Genomic DNA, 25,233 nt, shown 5'->3' on the forward strand with positions numbered 1-25,233 from the left:
TTCAGGTAACAATAAAAGTGTTGGAAAAATGGGAGGGGATGAATCGATATGCAGCTGAGAAAGCCATGCTTCAGCAAATTCATTTGTACCCAAAATAAAATGGTTGTGAAATCAAGTGTTTCTTTGGTTTTATTGTCTTTCACTCAAAATAAATACCAACTAGCTAAATAGTTATCAGCTGTAGACTGTAGTAGTTAAATTCTGTTGCAATGAGCTGCTGTGATACACAATAGGACAGTGTTATGGATATTTAATAACTAATTTTTGTTGCTGGTGAGAGAGGAGTGTTGCTGAAATGTTTTTCACTGCTTCTGGGAGTCCTGTACTTTAGCAATTGGTGTAGGTCAAAAGTTCATCTTGGGCTTAACAATAAAACTGAATATTTAGCAAGTACTATTTTGTTTGCACATTTTGAAGTCTTAGTTTAATGTGTTCTCATTTTTTCCATATGTTTTTTTAATTCACTTTACAGCCTTTTATTGTGTGTGTGTGTGTGTATATATATGTGTATATATATATATATATATATATATATATATATATATATATGTATGTATGTATGTATGTATGTATGTGCTACTGTATGTATGTGCTACTGTCATAGAAATTCCCTGTCTGAAGGACAAAGGGATTTAATATTCAATTTTCATGCAACGCAGGTAACGTTACTTAAGTTTGCCAGTCCAGATCTGAAGAGAAAAAAAAAATCCGAAATAAAAATCTTTTTCCGGTAAGTTTTGTTTTTTAAAAAACTACTTCCAGTGAAAGTAATTACTTCTGGTTAAGGTAATGACCCACTGTGTAATTTTTATCTTAAATATGTACAAATCGAAGAGAAAAACGACACAGTATGGTTTTGACAAATTCAAACTACTTTTGTGCTTTGTCAATAAAGTGTATTCAAGAAAAAAACTACTTCCGGCAAAGGTAATGACTTCCGAAAAAAACTACTTCCGGCAAAGGTAATGACTTCCGGCGAAGGTAATGACACATTTTTTCCGGATACGTCATTTCCTGTCACGGCAAAGACGCCAGCTGATGTCTGCAGCCAGATGCTCTTGATCCCAGAGGGAACAGGGAGTTCTCCATAGCACACTCCGTCTGTCAGCAGCACCTTTTTAAAACAAAGCTGGAGACTCTGTGTTTAGATGTTGTTGATCTTTTAAATGGTTTTATTCTACTTTTACTTGTTGGTGTTGAATTGTTTTTGTTTATTTTCTCAGTTTCAGTTTGTTACTGTGCAGCACTTTGGTGGCATGCCTCTTGTCTGCTCTATAAATAAAGGTTGTTGTTTAAAATGTCCTCCTCAGCCAGGGTAGTCCAGTCTAGAACTTTTCCTGGTATTTTACTGTCATGTTCCTCAGACATGGACACACACTCCAGACATATTTTGGACCCAAATGGGACGTGATCCGAGCTAGACAGCTCATACGGACGCTGTCTGACAGGGAGGCGTGAGCTGTAGTTTCTCTGCGCGCCTGAGGGGGGCAGCCACAGGGTAGGTCATATTTTTCTATTTGGTTAATGTAAATCCATAGAAGAAGAAAACGGAAGCAACGAGGAGTATCAAAATGTCCGCTCCGAAAACAATCCCGAAAGATGCTCAAGTAACGTTCAAACTCCATTTTTTTTACTATGGCTTAATTATTCAGTTTGACTGAATTCTTCTTATCTTGAGAACTTCCTCCGCTTCTTTATCCGCGCTGACTTCGGCTAAGCTAGCCTGTATGCTGGCTACACGTTAGCCTAGCTGCTAGCCTTGAGCTCTGCGCTGTTCAGGGATAAAACGTTTGAGTTGTGCCGAACGAGTCAGCGGGCAGAGAACCGGGTCATCCTGCTGCTGCTCGTTCACTGGATGAAAACGGGCAATTCTAGAGTTTAGTATAAATTTAATTCGCATTGTGCATACATATAGAATCCCTAGCTGTGTTCAAAGCAAGTCTTAGCTTGGCCTGCCAGACCCCTCAGTTTAATTCTGCACAGAGAATTAAACAGAGGGGTCTGGAGAGCCAGGCTAAGCAAGACTGCCCTGTAACCACGCTGACTTTAACATTGTGACGCGAGTGGGATCATTATAAGTAATTACTACCTCACCGTTTTTAGGAGAAAACAAAACTATTCAGTATTTTCTGTGACATTTTGAGAGGAAATCCTTAATTGATTTAAACTGGGTTATAAAGTTGTGTTGGAGCGTTGTTGTCAACTGTTACGTGTTTAAAATATTCCTCTGAAATATCAGCAACTAGCAGATTTTATTTTCATTTTAGGTAAATATATTAATTGTAGGAACTGGAGAAAATGTCCGGATTTAAAGTTGTGGAACACTGAGAAACTATTTTAACCCTTTGATGTATGAATTATGAAATCTTCAACCATGATTTTTTAAACATTTTTTTCATCCATCTTTAGGTGTGAATGAAACAAATTTCATATTTACATATTTTTTGTAACATTTAATTTACACATAGTTTATTACATGTCCACCTCAGTGGGCAGCATGCATTCTGAACATGAAATATGTTGGCTTGACTTACTGAAGTCGAAATGGAGGGGCTCAAATGCAATAAAGTCTTCAACAGCTGTGCTTAATAGTAAAAATAAATAAATAACAGTTTTGAGTACCTTTCCACTGTAGTGACCACTATGCATCAAAGGGTTAAAGAGACAATGTGTAGTATTTCTCTGGAAATATCCATCAAAATGCTGCGATGGACTGGCTCTCTGTCCAGGGTGTACCCCGCCTGATTGCCCATTGACCGCTGGAGATAGGCACCAGCCTTCCTTGCTGAACTATTTCTGTTGAGAGTTTTAATGTTTAAAATCTGTTAGATTGTTACTGACAGCAGCTACGTTTAAGTTTCTGTTCTGACTGAATGCTGCTGCAGCATGGAGGTGTAGTTCTCAGTCATCCTGGACATGATCATCCTGAGAGTTTTAGCTGAAGACAGCTGCACGTTTCTGGATATGTTGGAGACATTTAGCCTCTCATCCCAGAGGCTGCTTCCAGACTTTGGTTGTGGTCAGAAACAAACACACTGGTTGTGCTGCAAGTCTTTTTCTTTTTGTCTCCAAAACATGTTTTTGTCTAAATGAAGGTGATGTTGTTGTTCATAGAATTAAAATTCGTGTTGAAGTTAAGATTATTTCATCAAGTAGGACCTGTGGTTAGCTGGCTCATGTAACACATGTCATGTCTTGAAAGAATCGGAATCGGGAATCGATAGGAACCGGAATCGAAACAAGGAATTGGAATCAGAATTGTTCAAAATCAAACGATGCCCAACCCTAATCATAAGCTTTCCAAACAGGGTTCGAAATAAAATTTTTGACTCACCGGCCAAGTTGGCTGGTAGATGATGAAAATCTACCGGCCGTGCATATTTTTAAATTTAGTTCACAGTAAAGATGTTTGCTTCAGTTTAATTATCAGCTTAGAAAACTACAAGGACGATGTTAAAATACAAACAGTTGTATGTTATTTATCGTGATATTTATCAAATATGGTTATATATTGAGAAAAATATATATTTAATTATAAAAGAGAATTAAAATATTAAACACTCAAAAGTATCGAAAATTGGTACCGTTAAGTACCGGTATCGATTCGTAGGTACCGGTTACTAGTACCGGATCAATTCAAATGTCAAAGGTACCCATCCCTAGCGCAATAACAAGTAGTGCAATAATATCAATCAACATGTCGACCAGTACAATCAGAATGTCAGTCAACGCAACATCTATCTTTTATATCCTTTAAATTATTTAGCTTTTTTACTCATTTTACTAGTGTGTGTATGGCTCCCTAAAGGGAAGGTTATGTATTGTTCTTTTTTTTTTTTTCTCTTCATGTTTTTATTAGGGGTGGGCCGTTATCGGCGTTAACGCGCTGCGGCAAAGCCAGACTCTTATCGCGCGATAAAAAAAATGACGCCGTTAATCTATTCTCAAAGTTGGGTTGGGATCTGGGTCTATACTAAGTAAACTATGATGACTTTCACATTGCGAGGATGGATACCTGGTTGGCGCGGATGTGTACTCAGCGCGGATCATCGTACGTATGGACGGACGCCAGACTCGCGGAGTTTAATGTTCCCCATGCAGCCGAACAGTCGCACCGTCGCCACCAGCAGCGCTTCTCCCATCTCATCGCGCGGGACAAGTAAATAATTTATGTACTTTAACCAGAGTTTAATCCATAAATCCGACTTTCATTCTTTTTATTTTGTTTTGTTTACCTCCGACATTTCCAGCCGGGCTTTCCCCGGGCCACACTTCACCGTCCGCGGCCGAAGCAGCGCTCGGATGTGAGAAAACCGAGACGACTTTCTCAGACAGGTGCGGTTTCCAACTAAGTTTAGCTCTTTTAGCGGCTGTTTATTGTGATAAAGTGTTTCTACAGGTCGTTGTTCATGTGGCTTCGACTCAAATTTACCTGTAATAATAAACGTTTTACTCATAAATTCTTATATTTATTTCGAAAAGTTGAGCTAGGATAACTCCCCTTGCCATTTTCAGAGGCAACAACAGCAACAGTTGGCTTCTGCTCATACAGGTGAGCTGTGGCATCATTTCCAGCTCTCGCTCCTATTCACCAGAGGCGATCCTACATGCAAACTAAAGGGGGGCATTGGAAGGGCACCCCAGAAATTTAACCCCCTCCCCAGGCCAGATAGTTTCTGGGTGTATGTATGTATGTATGTATGTATGTGTGTGTGTGTGTGTGTGTGTATCTACTGTATATACTTTTTTCTTTAGCAGGCCATATTGTGTAGAAGAGAAGATCTAGTTTAGGGCTGCAACTAACGATTATTTTCATAATCGATTAATCTGTCGATTATTTTTTCGATTAATCGGTTTGTTATTGTTTAGCTATTTAACCTATACAAGTGATGGATGCATTTCAGTTAAGAAAAAAAAACATAAGAGAATTGTGCAGTTGACTGCAATCTATTTTATTGCACATGAACACAGTCAGCAGTATAAAATGAGCTAAACAGTGCAAAATATCAGTCCAGAAAATTTTTTTTAGCATTAGCTGGAAGCCTGCTCCTTCCACCATGGATAGTGGCCTCATGTCTTTTACCAGCATGTTTAGAATAGAGTTTGTAAGTGGTATGAATTGCTGGGGGGTGAGTGTCTTGTTCCCCATGTAGTTGTCCATCGTTGCTTGTTTTTTTTTCTGCATAAGAAACACAAATAGACTGAAATAAGTACACATATAAAATAAAGCAGCACACACACTACAACACTAAATCAATATTATATTATTTGAATTAATTAACAATATACAGTGATCATTTATTTTGAGGGTTACGTTCTACAAAATAGCCCGCAACAGGAGATATTCAGAAAAAATTCTAATTTTTTTACTATTAAAAAGCTCTAAGTAAGAAGCTCATGAGGTTTTTACTTTGAGTCGGGAGTGTTTAAATTAGCTAGAGAAATGTGAAAAATGTTTATTTTGTGTAATACTGTTTAAGAAACATGATAAAAATGTGTTGTGAGGCGTTTTACAGCGTTAGACAGTAAAACAGCCTTTTAATAGTAAAAAAATGACTTTTTCTGAATTTCTCCTGTATTTAAAAATTGAAAGCGTACAACTATGCAGCGTTATATTCACCTGGACACAGCTCGTCTGTAAATTTTTCACCGCGGAGTTGTCCTTTTTTGAATGAGGAACATAGTTATGGGTTTGTGCCGTTTTTCTCTTAACGAGAACATTCTTATAAACAGACGTGCTGAATTTGGCAAGCGCATGATTCACAACACGGAGGAGATTCACGATGGCATCTAGTCAATCAGAAGTAGAACACCGTAGACTGACGCGGCAAAAAACATGTTTAACATCCAGTATAATGAACTCAGCTAAAACACTAAGTCCAGCTTGTTTATTTTCTGTTACTTACCGGGCTGGCTCTTCCAAATGACGGCTCACTTGACCGCGGTGCTCTTCCTCTGCTGCATCAGCCCCCACATGTTTTCGTCTCAAATGTTCACTTAGGGACGTCGTGCTTCCGTGCCATGCTAGATGGTTTTTGCATATTTTACAGGTCACCCGTCTTTTCAAGGCATCTAGAGTGAAGTGCTCCCATACTCGTGAGGTTTTTGTCCGGGGTTTCTCTTCAGTTTTGTCGCTTCTATTTTTCTTCCGTATTTCCTCTTGTTCCGCCATCTCTCACAGCAAGATGAGCGTCAGTAACGTGATACGTCATGAAAACCGAGGGCACTTATTGGCTCATTTCTTCTTCTACGGCTCCACTGGTAGATCAGTGGCTCATTACTGCCACACACTGGCGGCAAATTTAACAGCTTGTAACCGATGTCAGGTTGTGGTAAAAATAGACTTTATGCGGTAAAATATGATTATTAAACAACTAATCGATGACTAAAAAAGTTGTTAACTATTTTAATAATCGATTATAATCGATTAAATCGATTAGTTGTTTCAGCTCTAATCTAGTTTGACACCAGACAATGTGAACAAGCTGGTCTGCTTGAGTGACTGGTGGAAGAAGGAGAAATAGAGCTTGGACTGATTGACCAAATGCTACTGACTGTAAATAGTTAATCATGACCTATTCTGTTGACCTACAGTGCAGAATTTGTTGAACTGAATAAACAGCTATTAAACACAAGTACTTATTGATCATTATTTATTTTCATCATCAGTTATCATAGTAAAACTGCTTTATCAGTCTGTGATGCATTACTGAAACAAGAAATACGCCTCCATTCTCAACGACTTGCTTTTATTCATTATCTAGGTAGCACACACATATGCCTTTGGCAGAATTTGAATGTGCCATTTTAATCTAGATTAATCTAGATTAATTCCAAGATTACAGTGAGATTAATCTAGATTAAAAAAATTAATCTATGCCCACCACTAGTTTTTATCATTCTATTTGTGGTCTTAGTGCCCTGTAAGCTGAGCGACCAACCAAATTTTGTTATGTGTATGCATAATGACAATAAAGAATTCAATTCAATGTCCACATGAATATTAAAATCCCCCGCTATAATGACCTTATCAGTATTTAGCACCAAATCAGATAAAAAATCAGAGATCTGATCCAAAAACTCAGAGTAAGGGCCTGGTGAACGATACAAAACTACAAACAAGAGTGGTTTTACAGTTTTGCAATCTGGATTAGGAAAACTAAGAATAAGATGTTCAAAAGAACTGTAGCTGTTAATTGGTAAGGGATTGATTAATAGGTCTGAATGAAAAATGGTTGCTACTCCTCCTCCTCGCCCTGTACTTGAAGTAATATGATGATTAAATAATTAGGAGTCGACTCATTTAAACTAACATAGTCCTCTTGCTGCAGCCAGGATTCTGTGAGAGAGCAAAGAAATCTGATTATCACAAATCAAGTCATTAACTAACAAAGTCTTAGAAAAAATAGACCTAATGTTTAATAACCCACATTTAATTTTTCTAGTTTTCTGCTCAGTTGAATTTGTTCTAAAATTTATGAGATTTCCATGATTTGCTTTATTAAGCCTGATATTTAGTCTGTGTGGTTTTGGCCATGGGCAGGACACTGTCTCATTGGTTCCCTAAAAGCTAGGTGGAACAACAGAACATGTGTGCTTTAGTGGGCTTTTGTGCTACAATAACTCAGAGATATCCAAGTACAGAGAAATCACATCATTTATAGCAAGCCACAAACACCGAACAGCTATACGGAGCAACACTGAAAACAGGAAGTGATGCAAAACGCCTTACCGCAGGAAGTGAAAATCTTCTTCTTCAATGAGTACAACAGGCTGGATGCCCCAAGGGCGCATTGTTGCCACAACAACCCTAGCTGAACAGCCACACCCCTCACAGCCTCCCATACACCCCTGCAGCGCTCCTACCACGCCCCGGTTCGGTGCTGCCAACAGGGTCTGTAAACCCGACCAAAGTGTTCTTGCATGTCTCCTGGTCCTTACATAGTTTCGCTCGTCCATATCTGGCTGCGTTGTTGCATCTCGGTCACTTTGCTCTGCTGGTCAGGGGTTGTTGTCCTAAAGGCACTAGAAGGTGCTATATAAATAAAATTTGATTGATTTATGAAACCACCAATATTTTTATAACAGCTGGACATCGTTTTCTTCATTTTCATGGATATTTGCAGAGATTAAAGGTAAAAACTACATATTGTCACTTTAACAGTATTGAAACTTGGATGCTGCCAAAGCCCAGAACACTCTAACTTTCATATTTTCTATAACTTCAGATTCTATTAACCGAAAGCCTCTCGTAAACCAACAGCTACAGATTGAATTCATGCTTTAATATGTATCTGGCTCTTTTGCAGGTGATGATCCAGATCCTGAAGGACATGGGCGTGACAGAGTATGAGCCTCGTGTCATCAACCAGATGCTGGAGTTCACCTACAGTAAGTCTCAGAGGAGCAAAAGCATAGTTTCTTTTAATAGATATACGTATCAGGACTGGGCGATAAATGCATCTTAACAGTTAACCTTCTGGGGTCTAGGGTGCGAATTGTAGTTTTAGATCTTATTCATGTATATCTGAACTATAAACCATTACTTTTGCTTTATTTTGTATCAATCTTTTCAGCACAACCTCGACTGTCTGAATTATTGTTCATATCTAGACAGAATGGGATCACATATCAGACGAAAACATAAACTCTGAGTAGGAAAAAAGTGAATATTTCTTTACTGTGAAACCCACAAACATTCATGATGAGTTTAGAAAACCAATATAGACTGTAAAAGTAAAACAAATATAGCAAACAACACAATTTTATAGAATCATTAACAGGAAAATTTAATAAAAAATGTAAACAAAAAGTCAATTAAAAACTGTTTTTGTCACACAGGTCCAACAAGTGGCCCAAAAATTAGTAAATGTGCCAAAATAAATTACTTCCTTATCAATAATTAAGGAAATTTTCACCATTACTAGCAGAAGATTTGGATTTTTTGTTTTGTTTTCCAAGATGGCACAAAGTTTATTTGTAGCTCTGCAAGAAGCCGTTTCTGTCTACCACTAAGCAGAGGTGCACGTTACCGGCCTGGCACCTCCTAGGGGCTATGGGAAGAAAGATGGTCTAGCTGGGCTCCAGGGCCCTCTTGTGTCTAACGTGTGTAGAAACACTCCTATATTCCTTTCTACGAGTGAATTTAGATTGTGTGCACAGTCAGAAACCTGATTCATGAAGCATGTGGGGGGGTGGGGGGGGGTCTCTCCTACGCACGCTCCTCTGCAGTCGTCTGATGATAAATCCCACCTGTGCCTTCTCAGGTGTCTGTTCAGTCATTTACATACAGAAACGCCCTCAGTTAACCCTTGTAGCGTTTTACCAGCTACCGAACCCGCACACAGACGTCGCTTCTGCCTTGCTTCATTTACACCTGTCGTGCACACGTACCGGTTAGCTGCCATGCACACAGGAGCTAACCCTCTTCCACCTGCGGCGCCGTCCTTTAAAGTCAGCCGGTGGCTGATTGCTGATCGCCACCCGGTGCCCGATAGCGAGCATCCAGCAGCCCCCCCGTGCACACCGCCACACTCTTCCACTGCTGGTTCCAGGCCGGGATCATCTCTGGTCTGACCGACGCCCCCTCTGGTGGAGGGAAAGGAGCGTGTCTGATCAGCTGTAAATGTTGTCAGAGAGTGCAGCCTTCTGAACGGTCATTCAGTGTGGTTACCATGACAGCGTGGCATGTGTGATCGGGGAGCAGAGGATGTTCTGGGGGTTCTCGTGGTTGTAAAATGGAATAAGGACCGGAATCGGATTTGAGTGGTTTGTCTGTCGCGCCACAAAGATAACAGCTGAGCTCCAGAAGGGTCTCCATCGGGGAGATCAGTGCGCTCACGAAGGAGGACACGTTTCCCCGCCAAGTCCTCCAACACAGATCAGCCATGATTCAAAGTCACATTCCTGTGGGTCACGTGTCTTTTTAGCACCAGTTGTGCATAAAAGCTGTTTTTCCACTGACATCATTACTTATTGTGTAGAATAATTTGTGGATGAGGAGCATGTGAACGACCGAGACCTTTAGCACTGCGGTTCCGTCGTTCCACCGCTCAAGGCTGTTTGAATGAAAGCTCAGAGCTGTGCTAATATTTAGGAACACTCCTACACACAAGTATAAATAACCCACAATGCCTAAAATCTGTCCTACGCACGAATAGTTAGTAAATGTTATTCGTAGCACTGGTTACAGACAAAATCACAAAGAGCTTCACGTAGAGCGGCCACTTTCCTCCATGTGAAGTAGCTGAGCAGGAGGACAGGGGGTCACACCTTTTTCACCCTTGACCCGTTTTCATGCCTGATGAGGAACCCAGCAGGTTGCATCGAGTCGCTGACTAGTGTCAGAGTCTTTACAGCAATCCTCATACTAAGCAAGCATGCAGCGACAGTGGAGAGGAAAACTCCCTTTTAACAGGAAGAAACCCCCGGAGGATCCTGGCTCAGTATAAGCAGCCATCCTCCACGGGAACCCATCCAAGGTCGCAGCTGCGTTTCCTGTTCTCACACTGCCATCGCTGGGCCTTTCCCGTGCGTCCGGTCGGCCGAACCGGGAGGCTGGCTAAGAACGGACAAGCCCAGGAAGTGAGCTAGCCTTGATTAGCTACTGTTTGCAAATTTAGACCAATCAGAATTCGACAAGTTTAAAGGTGTTTCCAAAAGCCCTCAGAAGATCCCTCCTTCCCTCAGACGCTTAGAGGTTATTTCTTAGTGAGAAGTAAAATGTTTTAACCATCAATGATAATACAGTAATATTACTGTGTCCATACAGACACACGAACGCTATAAAACCTACAAATACTGATCTGGTGTCATTTAAGATCTGAAGCAAATCATTACAGGAGAAATATTCATGTTAACCCGTCGTTCATTAATGTAGAGTATTGGACTCATGATTTAAACGCTTTGTTCATTCAACAGTGTATGATTCTATAAACTTATACATTTATGAAGTAATTTATGAGCCGGGGAAGAACTTTGTTCAAAGATGATGGATAAGAAGTCCTGCACCGTTGCAGCCTTGAGGACTCGTGACGTACGCAGGAGAAGTTCAGAATGTTGGCTCCAGGTCGTAGACGTCATATCGGCACCCCGGCGTCAGAATGACCTGAATGAGGAAGTCTGGGCTGCGAGTTAAAAGTGAACTTCTGGTCATATGGATGGAATACGCCACACTCCACGTCACGGGCAGTGCACGCTCTGCTGTTTTTGCTGTTAGTGGATCCCTTTGATCTGCTTAGTTAAAAAGGAGCGGGTTAGGAGGAAGCGTTTTTTCTTGAGGCCTGAGAGAAGATGCAGGACGACCAGAGACGAACACGACAGGAACATAAAAACCCAGAAAACAAATCAAAGTTTGAACAATAAAATGTAGGTAGATTTATCCCACTACTCGATTTTACCTGCATAAGGCAATCATTTACCAGCATGTAGGCCACTATTCATTCACCTGATACATTCAGATCAACCTCAAAGCTCAGTCCCATGCCCAGGGCCGTATCAAGGCGTTTAGGGGGCCAGGGCTAAATAGACCCTGCCAGGTCTTTTAAGTTCAGGTGCTGTTTGTTTTTATATTAGACTTTTTGACTCAAGACTCAAGACAACTTTATTAGTCCCCGAGGGGCAACTCGAGACAGCATTGTGAAGCAGCCGGCACTAAAATCTCTAAATTCTAAAAACACATCCAAATTACACATTTGTAAAACCTATAAAAACCTATATACACAATCATGTCATAAACTCACATGTGAATGACCAACAATGATTAAAACTTTGGCTCACACACACACACGCACACACACACACACACACACACACACATGTAACTACATGCACACACACACATACAAGTAATGCACACGCCCCCTATCTGCGCTGAGAATTAAGAAGAAGCACAGCTCTGGGAACAAAGGAACTTCTCCTCCTCTGTGTTTTACAGCACGGGCATCGAAGTCGGCGTTTGGAGGGCAGCCACTCGAAAACAGTATGAAGAGGGTGTGATGGGTCTTTAATGATTTTCTGTGCTAAACTTCCTGTATGCTGGTCACATTGAGAAGTTAAGCTTCGCAGTGGTAGTCCAATGATCCGAGAGCACACCTTGACGGTGCTTTGTAGACGGTTTCTATACTGCAGGCTGACAGAATAAAACCAACAGGGGATGGAAAATGTGATAACACTCTCTATAAAAGAATAATAGAAAGTCAGTAAAATGTCCTTCCTGACTCCAAATGAATTCAACTTCCTCAGGAGGTAAAGTCGTTGCTGGCACTTTCTGAGGATGTCCTCGGTGTTGGAAGCAAATTTCAGGAGGTGATCAATGGTGGTCCCTAGATATTTATACTCTTCAACCAGCTCCACTGGCTGTCCATGAATGATAGTGGAGGCAGCGGTAACCAGCGCTCTCTGTTTGTTTGAGAAGGACACCACCATCTCCTTGGTTTTGGTCACATTCAGCTCCAGGCATGCAGTGTCACACCGATCCACAAACTTCTGCAGGACCTGCCCGTGGTAAACAGTAGGGCCTGACAGAAGAGACAGGAGCACAGTGTCATCAGCATATTTTACCATGTAACTGTCAGGCTGGATGGATCTACAGTCATCTGTGTAGAGAATGAAGAGTAGAGGGGACAACACGCAGCCTTGTGGGGTGCCAGTAGAGGTGTAAAGAAGGTCCGAGAGAGTGTTGTTAACCAGAACTCTTTGTGATCTGTTAGTTAAGAAATCCAGGATCCATAGGATTATCTGATCATCCAGGTGAAAAAGAGAAGAGAGTTTGCCAGCCAGGATGTGAGGTTGCAGGGTGTTAAACGCTGAAGAGAAGTCAACAAACAGCAGTCTAGCTGAAGAGTTTGGGATCTCCAGATGTCGGTGAACCATGTCTAAGAGGAATGTTTTTGCATCATCAACACTTCTCCCTTTCCGATACGCAAACTGAAGTGGATCTAACTGAGGGTGTAAGGCTCAGATAATGTGATGTTTAAAGATCCTCTCCATAGCCTTCATCGGTAAAGAGGTCAAAGCCACAGGTCGAAGATCATTGAGAGCCTTAACCCTGCTGGTCTTGGGGATGGGTATGACCGTAGAGTGCTTCCAGAGCTGGGGAACTGCGCTTGTATCCATGGAGCTCCAAGGTCTGAACCCCCCCCCCCCCCCCCCCCCCTAGTTGTTGTGCACAGTTTCTGAGAACTCTGCCGCTGATGTGGTCTGGGCCAGGTGCACTTTTCTCCTTAGTCTGCTTAAGAGCTTTCACAACCTGCTGCATGGTAAATTTAAATCTGAATGCAGGGTTCCCAGGGTTTAATTTAGATTTTATTTCCTGGAGCTGGACGTGATTATCAGACTCGAACCGAGTATAAAAAGAGTTGAGATCATCAGGCAGAGATGTTGGTGTGCTGCTCTCCACCTGAATTGACCTGCCACTAGGTGTTGCTATTGCTGTATTTGCTGAGGCCATTGTCTTCAAACCCAGCCAAGCGGAGCAGAGGTTTCCCTCCGTGAACCTTTCCTCCACTTTATCTTTGTATTTTAATTTGGCCATTTTTATGGCTCACTTGACCTCTCTGTTGATTTCCTTTTTCTCATGTTCAGAACCTGTGAAGAAAATCTTTTTTTTCTTATTTAAGATTTCTTTCACTCCTCCTTGAACCGTCACCTTATCGTGGTGGAGGAGTTTGAGTGCCCTAATGATCCTAGGAGCTATGTTGTCTGGGGCACTTAGTGCCCCTGGTAGGGTCTCCCATGACAAATTGGTCTTAGGTGAAGGGTGAGACAAAGAACGGTTCGACGGATCTTTCATGGCGGTTAAAACGAAGAGTCGGAGTACCCGGCCCGGAGGGTTACCGGGGTCCCACCCTGGAGCCAGGCCTGGGGTTGGGGCCCGTGAGCGAGCGCCTGGTGGCCGGGCTTTCGCCCATGGGGCCCGGCCGGGCCCAGCCCGAACCGGATACATGGGCTCGTCCAACTGTGGACCCACCACCCGCAGGAGGAACATGAAGGGTCCGGTGCAATGCGAATCGGGTGACAGACCAAGGCGGGAGCCTTGGCGGTCCAATCCCCGGACAAGAAAACTAGTTTTTGGGACATGGAATGTCACCTCGCTGGCGGGGAAGGAGCCGGAGCTTGTGGCAGAGGTTGAGCGGTACCGGCTAGATATAGTCGGACTCACCTCGACACACAGCATTGGCTCTGGAACCCGAGACCTGGAGAGGGGTTGGACACTCTACTTTGCTGGAGTTGCTCCGGGTGAGAGGCGGAGGGCTGGGGTTGGCTTTTTGTTAGCCCCGAGACTCTCTGCCTGTGTGTTGGGGTTTACCCCGGGGGACAAGAGGGTAGCTTCCTTGCGCCTTCGGGTCGGGGAACGGGTCCTGACTGTTGTTTGTGCTTATGGGCTAAATATCAGTTCAGAGTACCCACCCTTTTTGGAGTCCCTGGCACGAGTGCTAGATAGTGCTCCATCAGGGGACTCCATTGTCCTGCTGGGGGACTTCAATGCTCACGTGGGCAATGACAGCTTGACCTGGAGGGGTGTGATTGGGAGGAACGGCCCACCTAATCTGAACTCGAGCGGTGTTTTGTTATTGGACTTCTGTGCTTTGGCCATAACGAACACCATGTTCGAACATAAGGATGCCCACCGGTACACTTGGTACCAGGGCAGCCTAGGTCACAGGTCGATGATAGATTTTGTAGTCGTATCATCTGACATGCGGCCGTATGTTTTGGACACCCGAGTGAAGAGAGGGGCGGAGCTGTCAACTGATCACCACCTGGTGGTGAGTTGGATCAGATGGCAAGGGAACATGCCGCGTAGACCTGGCAGACCCAAACGCATAGTGAGGGTCTGCTGGGAACGCCTGGCAGAAGAACCTGTCAAGACGGTCTTCAACTCCCACCTCCGGCAGAGCTTTGACCATGTCCCGAGAGCAGTGGGGGACATTGAGTCCGAGTGGGCCTTGTTCCACTCTGCGATTGTCGAGGCGGCTGTTGCTAGCTGTGGTCGTAAGGTGGCCGGTGCCAGTCGTGGTGGCAACCCCCGTACCCGCTGGTGGACACCAGAGGTTCGGGGAGCCGTCAGGCTGAAGAAGGAGGCCTACAGGGCGTGGCTGGTCTGTGGGTCTCCGGAGGCAGCAGACAGGTACCGGATAGCCAAGCGGGGTGCAGCAGTGGCAGTTGCCGAGGCAAAATCTCGGGCGTGGGAGGAGTTTGGTGAGGCCATGAAGAAAGACTATCGATCGGCTCCAAAGAGGTTCTGGCAAACTGTCCGGCGCCTCAGGAGAGGAAGGCAGCAACTCGCTCACACTGTTTACAGTGGGGATGGGGAGCTGCTGACGTCAACTGAGGCTATAGTCGGACGGTGGAAGGAATACTTTGAGGAGCTCCTCAATCCCACCAATGCGCATTCCGAGGAGGAACCAGAGCTGGGAGGCCTGGGGATGGACTGTCCGATCTCGGGGGCAGAAGTTGCTGAGGTAGTCAAACAACTACACAGCGGCGGAGCCCCAGGGGCGGATGAGGTTCGTCCTGGGTATCTCAAGGCTATGGATGTTGTAGGGCTGTCATGGTTGACACGTCTCTACAACATTGCGTGGTCATCGGGGGCAGTTCCTAGGGAGTGGCAGACCGGGGTGGTGGTCCCCATCTTTAAGAAGGGTGACCTGAGGGTGTGTTCCAACTATAGGGGGATCACACTCCTCAGCCTCCCTGGAAAGGTCTACGCCAAGGTACTGGAGAGGAGGGTCCGATCGATAGTTGAATCTCAGATAGAGGAGGAGCAATGTGGTTTTCGTCCTCGCCGTGGAACTGTGGACCAGCTCTATACCCTTGCAAGGGTGATGGAGGGGGCATGGGAGTTTGCCCAACCAATCCACATGTGCTTTGTGGATTTGGAGAAGGCTTATGACCGTGTCCCCAGGAGCACCCTGTGGGGGACGCTCCAGGAGTATGGGGTGGGTGGCTTTCTGTTAAGGGCCATTCAGTCCCTTTACCAGAGGAGCGTGAGTTTGGTCCGCATAGCCGGTAGTAAGTCGGACCTGTTCGTAGTGAGGGTTGGACTCCGCCAGGGCTGCCCTTTGTCACCGGTTCTGTTCATCACTTTTATGGACAGAATTTCTAGACGCAGCCGTGGTGTGGAGTGTGTCGAGTTTGGTGGCAGGAGAATCTCGTCTCTGCTTTTTGCGGATGATGTGGTCCTCCTAGCTTCATCCAGCTCTGACCTTCAGCTCTTGCTGGGTAGGTTCGCGGCCGAATGTGAAGCGGCTGGGATGAGGATCAGCACCTCCAAATCTGAGACCATGGTTCTCGACCGGAAAAGGGTGGCTTGCCACCTCCGGGTCGGGGGAGAGGTCCTACCTCAAGTGGAGGAGTTTAAGTATCTTGGGGTCTTGTTCACGAGTGAGGGTAGGAGGGATCGGGAGATCGACAGGCGGATTGGTTCGGCGTCTGCAGTGATGCGGACGCTGAGCCGATCTGTCGTGGTGAAGAGGGAGCTGAGCCAGAAAGCCAGGCTCTCGATTTACCGGTCGATCTACGTCCCAGTCCTCACCTATGGTCATGAGCTTCGGGTAATGACCGAAAGAACGAGATCGCGGATACAAGCGGCCGAAATGAGTTTCCTCCGTAGGGTGGCCGGGCTCAGCCTTAGAGATAGGGTGAGGAGCTCGGACATTCGGGAGGGACTCGGAGTAGAACCGCTGCTCCTCCGGATCGAAAAGAGCCAGTTGAGGTGGTTTGGGCATCTGGTCAGGATGCCTCCTGGACGCCTCCCCGGGGAGGTGTTTCGGGCATGTCCTGCCGGCAGAAGGCCCCCGGGTCGACCCAGGACACGTTGGAGAAGTTACATCTCCAATCTGGTCCGGGAACGCCTTGGGGTCCTGCCGGAGGAGCTGGTGGACAAGGCCGGGGAGAGGACGGCCTGGAGCTCCCTAATTGGGATGCTGCCCCCGCGACCCGGACCCGGATAAGCGGAGGAAGACGAGACGAGATTTCTTTCAGTTCTTTAGTGATCCACGGTTTATTGTTGGGAACGATGGAAACTGTTTTGGATGGAGTAATACTGTCGACACAGGAGATGTATGAGGAAATTGTGTCAACCTGCTCATCTATATTGCTGGATGTAGAAAGTAGGCTATTCCAGTCTGTAGATTCAAAGCATTCTTTTAGATTAGAGATGCCTTCCTCTGTCCATTGTTTGATATCTTTAACAGTTTTTTAAACTCTTTTGATCACTGGAATGTATGCTGGGGCGAGCAGAATAGCCAAATGATCAGCAGAGCCAAGGTGGCGGGGGGGGGGGGGGGGGGGGGGGGGAAAGCTCTGTAAGCATCCTGGACCGAACCATAACATTTGTCGAGGATCTTACCCATTCTGGTGGGGCACCTGATATATTGCTGATAGCCTTTCAGGGTCTTATCAACAAGACAGTGATTGAAGTCACCCAGAATAAATTTGGGAGAGTCTGGTGATAACTGTTCGATGTTGTGTAACACAGTAGAAATGTGTTTGGTTGCTGTAGAGGCATTAGCTTTTGGATGAATGTAGACCAGCATGATAAAAAGCTGAGGAAATTCTCTCGGGAGATAAAATGGGCGAAGGGAAACGACCAAGAGTTCAATGTCTGTGGAACATAGCTGTTCCCTCACTACAACAGTGGAGCACCATTGAGTGTTAATGTAGAGACATAGTCCGCCGCCATGTTGTTTGCCTGTGAGCTCACGGCTCCGATCTAGGCGTATTGGGGGGCTAAAACCATCAATGTGTAGCGAATCATCACTAACGTTCTCGTTTAACCATGTTTCAGTAAATGCAAGGATTGAAGCAGTCCTATATTCATGCATATGATTGACATTAGCTTGTAGCTCATCTGTTTTGTTACAGAGAGAGCGCACGTTGGCCAAAATGATGGAAGGGAGGGCCCGCTGTTTAAGAGTCTCTCTTTTGAGTCTGGCTCTAACACCACCTTTCTTCCTTCCCCTTCTGGTTACCTTACTGTATGTAGGTCTTTGCTGGTTGGAGAAGTTTTTGCGAATGATTTCTTCTGGAAAGCAGTCCGTGTTTGTCATGATGTGGGTTTGTAATCCAAGTTGCACCAGCTGGTCTCTGTGGTAGATGAGGCGCGGTCCGTCAGGTAGCCGACTTCTAACAGCAGACACAATCTCATAAGAGATGAGGCAAAATGTGCCTACAATTGCCAGGATCCTCAGAATATCTATTCCAGAAGAAGTTGTAGTCCATAGTAAGGAGTCAGCGGAGTAAGAGGGATAAAAAGGGAAGCCAGGTAAGTAAACAAAGCTTCAGCTAGTGCCTGAGCCAGGCTACATTTAGCATCCAGGAAGTCTCCAAAGACAACACATTTAAGGTGCCAAATGCGTATAAGATGTGTACAGGGAAACATCAAAAGAACTAAAACTTTAAAAAAAAAAGCTAATAAATATCCAGATAAGCCGATTAAAAAACCTATACTGCTGCAACACAAGCTGACCAGTCGACCGCATGAGCAGCGTTAGGGTTAGTGTTAGGTTGCAATACAGCCCAAAAGTGAAGAATTTGTTTTTTATTACTTCCACCTCACAGAAGTGACCCGTTTGTTGACAGAGTTGTTAATGTTAAAATAAACTAATTCAATAAAAAATAAGGAACCTTCTGGGTCTGTTTCTTCGCTTTTATTCTTTTTTATGTATCGAACGCATCGATCAGCACTCGGTGTCGGCACATTCTCAAAATCAAGTGACTCTGACTCGAGGGCACTGATCCCTAATTACAAACGTGTCCTTCAAAATAAAGCACTTCTGGGTTTATAGGAAATGGCAAAGTAAAAGCAACAGAAATGCTGTTGACCCATTTCAAACCACAGTCCCATCAGCCAGTGGTCGTTACCGTAGGCAACAGAAATGCAACTCTTGACTAGGCTCCTCCCACACAGATGTTAGCTGACAACCAGTCCTGCACAGCAAGCTTGCTTCCTGGAGGTGGTTTTCATTGTACTCTTCATTCCTTTGGTTTCTCTCTGCAGGATATGTGACCACCATCATCGAAGATGCTAAAATCTATGCCACACATGCCAAGAAGTCCAGCGTAGACGCTGATGACATCAAATTGGCCATCCAGTGTCGTATGGACCAGTCCTTCACCTCACCACCACCACGAGACGTAAGCCTTCACAGAAGCCTTCCTCCTGGTTCAGAGCTGGAGGATCTGTTGATGTTTGAATTGTTGCTGATTCACTTTTTTATGGATATAAAAATAATGACCCAGATTCAGAAGCTTCTGTTAGTCTGATTTTATCTTTCAGTTATGCTGAGAAATGGTACAAGTCACAGGCTTTCCCTCTAGATCAGAACTGTTCAGCTCTGGGCCTTGGGGGGGGGGGGTTATCCAGCGTGTTTTAGTGGTTTTTCTGCTCCAACACACGTGAGGTTGAGTTACCTTAGCAGCAGCTCATCAGGCTCTGCAGAAGCCTGTTAATCACCTGCTGATTGGAATCAGGTGTGTTGAAGCAGGTTAAAACCAAACCATGCTGCATACCGGCCCTCCAGGCCCGGCCTGAGTAGTCCTGCTCTGGATGAACCCCCCAGCAAAGTGTCCCAAATCCACTCCTCTCCTGTATCTCGTGGGCTTTTCCTAACGGCACTACTCAGCGAGACTCCGATGTGTGCCATTCGGCACAGTTCGGTGTTCGCTCCCTACTTTTCAGTCCCTGCTTCCTTCTGGTTGCTAGCTCACTGAGCTGGGCCGGCACCGTCGGCCACGGATTACTGATTGCCTCGTCGGGTTATTTCTGTCCAAAACCAACAACTCCTACATGAGCTGGGTTAACACCCACTCTACTGAGCTGTTAGGCCGAGTAGTGCTGCTGGAGAAACGTCTTTAGGTTCCTCCTTCCCACGGATCCTAGCCCCACCTTTCATGGGTCAGTAAAAAAGTACATGTGAAAGGGCTCCAACAGGGTCAAAGTCCTAATCCCAACTGGACCAGCTGAGGGTGGGCAAGTCAGAATGTGCAGATACTGAGTGGAGACACCAGTCCTGTCTTTATCATGTTTCTGTGTCTTCACAGGCGCGATGAAGAGAGAGAGAATCTCAAAGGCTGTTCTCACAGGCCCTAATATATCCCAAAGTTGCTGATTGTCCGTGCTCCAGCTGTTATCATTTACATCATCTAAACATCTGCTCTCTTGGTTCAGTTTCTGCTGGAAGTGGCGAGACAGAAGAACCAGTCTCCACTCCCGCTCATCAAGCCCTACACTGGACCTCGGCTTCCTCCGGACCGCTACTGCCTGACAGCTCCTAACTACCGACTCAAGTCAATCCAGAAGAAGGTGGAGATGATTTTTCTATGAACAGCAGCCTCTCCTGAGGTCTCCTGTTGTTTACCTCTTACCTCTCCCCTCCAGGTGGCGCCGTCTGTTGGTAGAATATCAGTTCCTCGCCTCAGCGTAGGCGCCGTCTCCAGCAGGCCGACCACTCCCACCCTCGGTGAGTCTCGCCTGAGTCCCGACCTGGGTTAGGGGACGACGATGCGGCAAATAAACTCGGTGTGTCTGTTAACGTGGCGCTGTCATTACCATTGAGTTTAAAAGGAAGCAGTCTTAGTTTTGTTTCCCCTCACGCGCCTAAAGCGTCTACTCCCTCCTCCCAACCTGGACCTTTTCACCCGACACACGGCGACAAGCATTCACGAGAATGGGAGAAGCCTGGCAGCAAAAACACTGAAGAGGAGTCGGAAGAGCTGGCTCAGCAAAAGTCAGCAGATCAAAGGGAGACACGGTTTGGCGTGCTTTAGCACCCCCTGGAGTAGCTGTTGGCTAGCCACTTTACTGTTGGCTAACAGAGGTCCTGGTAAATAAAGACTCCTGAGAGGAGGAATCGTGACCACAAGGAAATGCTGTAGTGTCGATAAACCTGACATGGAAGTAAGAGTGTCACCGACAGGTGTGTCACACTATGAGCTACGAGCGGCTAGCCAACAAGACGGGTGGAGTGGCGCCACTAACCAGCAGACTGGTTTTCATAGCTCAGATCACGGAAGCGCCAAGGAGTCTGTGGAGCTCTGGTAGCTTCATGCTATCATCAGCCCCTTGATATGCCACACCTGTGAGGTGGGATGGATTAACTTGGTAAAGGAGAAGTGCTCACAAACACACATGTAGACACATTTTCAGATGTTTGAGTTCAGATCATGAAAAATGGGAGCAAAAACAAAAGTGTTGTGTTTATATTATTAGTTCAGCGTAGCTCCTTATATCCATCCCTATATACATCCTTATATCCATCCCTATATACATCCTTATATCCATCCCTATATACATCCTTTTATCCATCCCTATATACATCCTTATATCCATCCCTATATACATCCTTATATCCATCCCTATATCCATCCTTATATCCATCCCTATATCCATCCCTATATACATCCTTATATCCATCCCTATATCCATCCTTATATCCATCCCTATATACATACTTATATCCATCCCTATATACATCCTTATATCCATCCCTATATACATCCTTATATCCATCCCTATATACATCCTTATATCCTTCCCTATATTCATCCTTTTTTCCATCCTTATATCCATCCGTATATTCATCCTTATATCCATCCCTATATTCATCCTTATATCATCCCTATATACATCCTTATATCCATCCCTATATACATCCTTATATGCATCCCTATATACATCCTTATATGCATCCCTATATACATCCTTATATCCATCCCTATATTCATCCTTATATCCATCCCTATATACATTCTTATATCCATCCCTATATACATCCTTATATCCATCCCTATATTCATCCTTATATCCATCCCTATATTCATCCTTATATCATCCCTATATACATCCTTATATCCATCCCTATATACATCCTTATATGCATCCCTATATACATCCTTATATGCATCCCTATATACATTCTTATATCCTTCCGTATATACATCCTTATATCCATCTCTATATACATCCTTATATCCATCCCTATATACATCCTTATATCCATCCCTATATACATCCTTATATCCATCCCTATATACATCCCTATATACATCCTTATATCCATTCCTATATACATCCTTATATCCATCCCTATATACATCCTTATATCCATCCCTATACACATCCTTATATCCATCCCTATATACATCCTTATATCCATCCCTATATACATCCTTATATGCATCCCTATATACATCCTTATATCCATCTCTATATACATCCTTAAATCCATCCCTATATACATCCTTATATCCATCCCTATTGACATCCTTATATCCATTCCTATATACATCCTTATATGCATCCCTATATACATCCTTATATCCATCCCTATATACATCCTTATATCCATCTCTATATACATCCTTATATCCATCCCTATATGCATCCTTATATGCATCCCTATATACATCCTTCTATGCATCCCTATATACATCCTTATATCCATCCCTATATACATCCTTATATCCTTCCCTATATACATCCTTATATCCATCCCTATATACATCCTTATATCCATCCCTATAAACATCCTTATATCCATCCCTATATACATCTTTATATCCATCCCTATATACATCCTTATATCTATCCCTATATACATCCTTATATCCATCCCTATATACATCCTTATATCCATCCCTATATTCATCCTTATATCCATCCCGATATTCATCCTTATATCCATCCCTATATACATCCTTATATGCATCCCTATATACATCCTTATATCCATCCCTATATTCATTCTTATATCCATCCCTATATACATCCTTATATCCATCCCTATATACATCCTTATATCCATCCCTATATTCATCCTTATATCCATCCCTATATACATCCTTATATCCATCCCTATATACATCCTTATATGCATCCCTATATACATCCTTATATCCTTCCCTATATACATCCTTATATCCATCTCTATATACATCCTTATATGCATCCCTATATAAATCCTTATATGCATCCCTATATACATCCTTATATCCATCCCTATATACATCCTTATATCCTTCCCTATATACATCCTTATATCCATCTCTATATACATCCTTATATGCATCCCTATATACATCCTTATATGCATCCCTATATACATCCTTATATCCTTCCCTATATACATCCTTATATCCATCTCTATATACGTCCTTATATGCATCCCTATATACATCCTTATATGCATCCCTATATACATCCTTATATCCTTCCGTATATACATCCTTATATCCATCTCTATATACATCCTTATATCCATCCCTATATACATCCTTATATCCATCCCTATATACATCCCTATATACATCCTTATATCCATTCCTATATACATCCTTATATCCATCCCTATATACATCCTTATATCCATCCCTATACACATCCTTATATACATCCTTATATCCATCCCTATATACATCCTTATATGCATCCTTATATACATCCTTATATCCATCCCTATACACATCCTTATATCCATCTCTATATACATCCTTATATGCATCCCTATATACATCCTTATATGCATCCCTATATACATCCTTATATCCATCCCTATATACATCCTTATACCCTTCCCTGTATACATCCTTATATCCATCTCTATATACATCCTTATATGCATCCCTATATACATCCTTATATGCATCCCTATATACATCCTTATATCCTTCCGTATATACATCCTTATATCCATCTCTATATACATCCTTTTATCCATCCCTATATACATCCTTATATCCATCCCTATATACATCCCTATATACATCCTTATATCCATCCCTATATACATCCTTATATCCATCCCTATTTACATCCTTATATGCATCCCTATATACATCCTTATATCCATCCCTATATACATCCTTATATGCATCCCTATATACATCCTTATATCCATCCCTATTCACATCCTTATATCCATCTCTATATACATCCTTATATGCATCCCTATATACATCCTTATATGCATCCCTATATACATCCTTATATCCATCCCTATATACATCCTTATATCCTTCCCTATATACATCCTTATATCCATCTCTATATACATCCTTATATGCATCCCTATATACATCCTTATATGCATCCCTATATACATCCTTATATCCTTCCGTATATACATCCTTATATCCATCTCTATATACATCCTTTTATCCATCCCTATATACATCCTTATATCCATCCCTATATACATCCCTATATACATCCTTATATCCATCCCTATATACATCCTTATATCCATCCCTATTTACATCCTTATATGCATCCCTATATACATACTTATATCCATCCCTATAGACATCCTTATATCCATCCTTATATGCATCCCTATATACATCCTTATATGCATCCCTATATACATCCTTATATGCATCCCTATATACATCCTTATATCCATTCCTATATACATCCTTATATCCATCCCTATATACATCCTTATATCCATCCCTATATACAGAGAGAGATGGCTCCGCCCTAACCCAAGTGTTGACTGACCTCACTTTCATCCTCAGGAACTACATCTGTCCAGTCGGTTAGCACTAAAGTAGGAGCTCCAGTTTCTCTGACGGGTCAAAGGTTTACTGTGCAGATCCCCCCACCCTCTCAGATGACCACCACCAAAACCAGTAAGAACCAGTTCTTTCCATTAATGTCAGCCGGGAGGTGCATGCGTGCAGCAGGAAGCGGGTGTTTGGGTGTTAATCTTTATAGAGTTTTAGGTTGCTCTAAACAGGATTCGGACACACGGTCTGAGCTGACTTCCTGTTTGTCTCCACAGCTACACCGTCCACTCCAGCGGTGTCCAACGTCCTCATCAACCCGTCTCTGATTGGCTCCAAGAACATCCTCATCACCACCAACATGGTGTCCCAAAACGCTGCTGGGGAGTCGCTGAAGAGGAAACATGAAGATGACGAGGACTATGATGCTTTATGACAACAAGCTGAGACACAAACTTTTCTCCTTTAGTTGGACATCATCAACTGGACTGATCCGGTCCACTGTAGAACCAGACAGGGTGGTGGCCTGCTGAGTGGATCTAACTAAAGCCACTCTAAAAGGAAACATCCTGGTGTGAATCTAAATAAAAACTCAAACCTGTGATCTGTTTCATTCTGGGCAGACAAATGAAGTCTCTGTGTATTTTAACGGGACCGATCTGGACCTGGACTCGTGCTGTCCTGTCAGGTGGACCTTGAACACCTCCAGTTAAATAAGTAAGATAT

The 25,233-nt window shown here is 43.5% G+C and overlaps 1 protein-coding gene and 1 long non-coding RNA gene across 3 annotated transcripts; one reads left to right on the forward strand and one right to left on the reverse strand.

Annotated features, from left to right (window-relative positions):
- The first annotated feature begins 948 nt into the window (after positions 1-948).
- taf9 (TAF9 RNA polymerase II, TATA box binding protein (TBP)-associated factor) lies at positions 949-25,109 on the forward strand. 2 transcript variants are annotated; one of them, XM_070555444.1, is made up of 8 exons: positions 3,560-4,159; positions 4,251-4,335; positions 8,310-8,391; positions 19,004-19,140; positions 20,174-20,308; positions 20,384-20,465; positions 24,520-24,633; positions 24,786-25,109. In XM_070555444.1, the coding sequence occupies exons 3-8, from the start codon at positions 8,313-8,315 to the stop codon at positions 24,941-24,943; spliced, it is 705 nt and encodes a 234-aa protein (XP_070411545.1). In that variant the 5' UTR covers positions 3,560-4,159; positions 4,251-4,335; positions 8,310-8,312; the 3' UTR covers positions 24,944-25,109. The 2 variants fall into 2 exon arrangements, with proteins under 2 accessions (XP_015817471.2, XP_070411545.1); XM_015961985.3 differs by lacking the exons at positions 3,560-4,159; positions 4,251-4,335 and adding an exon at positions 949-1,607.
- LOC139072158 (uncharacterized) lies at positions 4,929-6,350 on the reverse strand. Its single transcript, XR_011521753.1, has 2 exons — positions 5,907-6,350; positions 4,929-5,179 (listed from the first exon to the last, which is right to left on the reverse strand). It is a non-coding gene; the product is annotated as an uncharacterized lncRNA (long non-coding RNA).
- Positions 25,110-25,233: the final 124 nt, after the last annotated feature.

Source organism: Nothobranchius furzeri, chromosome 10 (assembly GCF_043380555.1).
Source record: "Nothobranchius furzeri strain GRZ-AD chromosome 10, NfurGRZ-RIMD1, whole genome shotgun sequence".
Classification (NCBI taxonomy): domain Eukaryota; kingdom Metazoa; phylum Chordata; class Actinopteri; order Cyprinodontiformes; family Nothobranchiidae; genus Nothobranchius; species Nothobranchius furzeri.

Coding starts and splice junctions, on each gene's coding strand:
- taf9 (XM_015961985.3), top strand. CDS start 1,572: ATGTCCGCTCCGAAAACAATCCCGAAAGATGCTCAA. Junction 20,309..20,383: donor TCAAGTCAATCCAGAAGAAG/GTGGAGATGATT, acceptor TCTCCCCTCCAG/GTGGCGCCGTCTGTTGGTAG. Junction 24,634..24,785: donor GATGACCACCACCAAAACCA/GTAAGAACCAGT, acceptor TTGTCTCCACAG/CTACACCGTCCACTCCAGCG.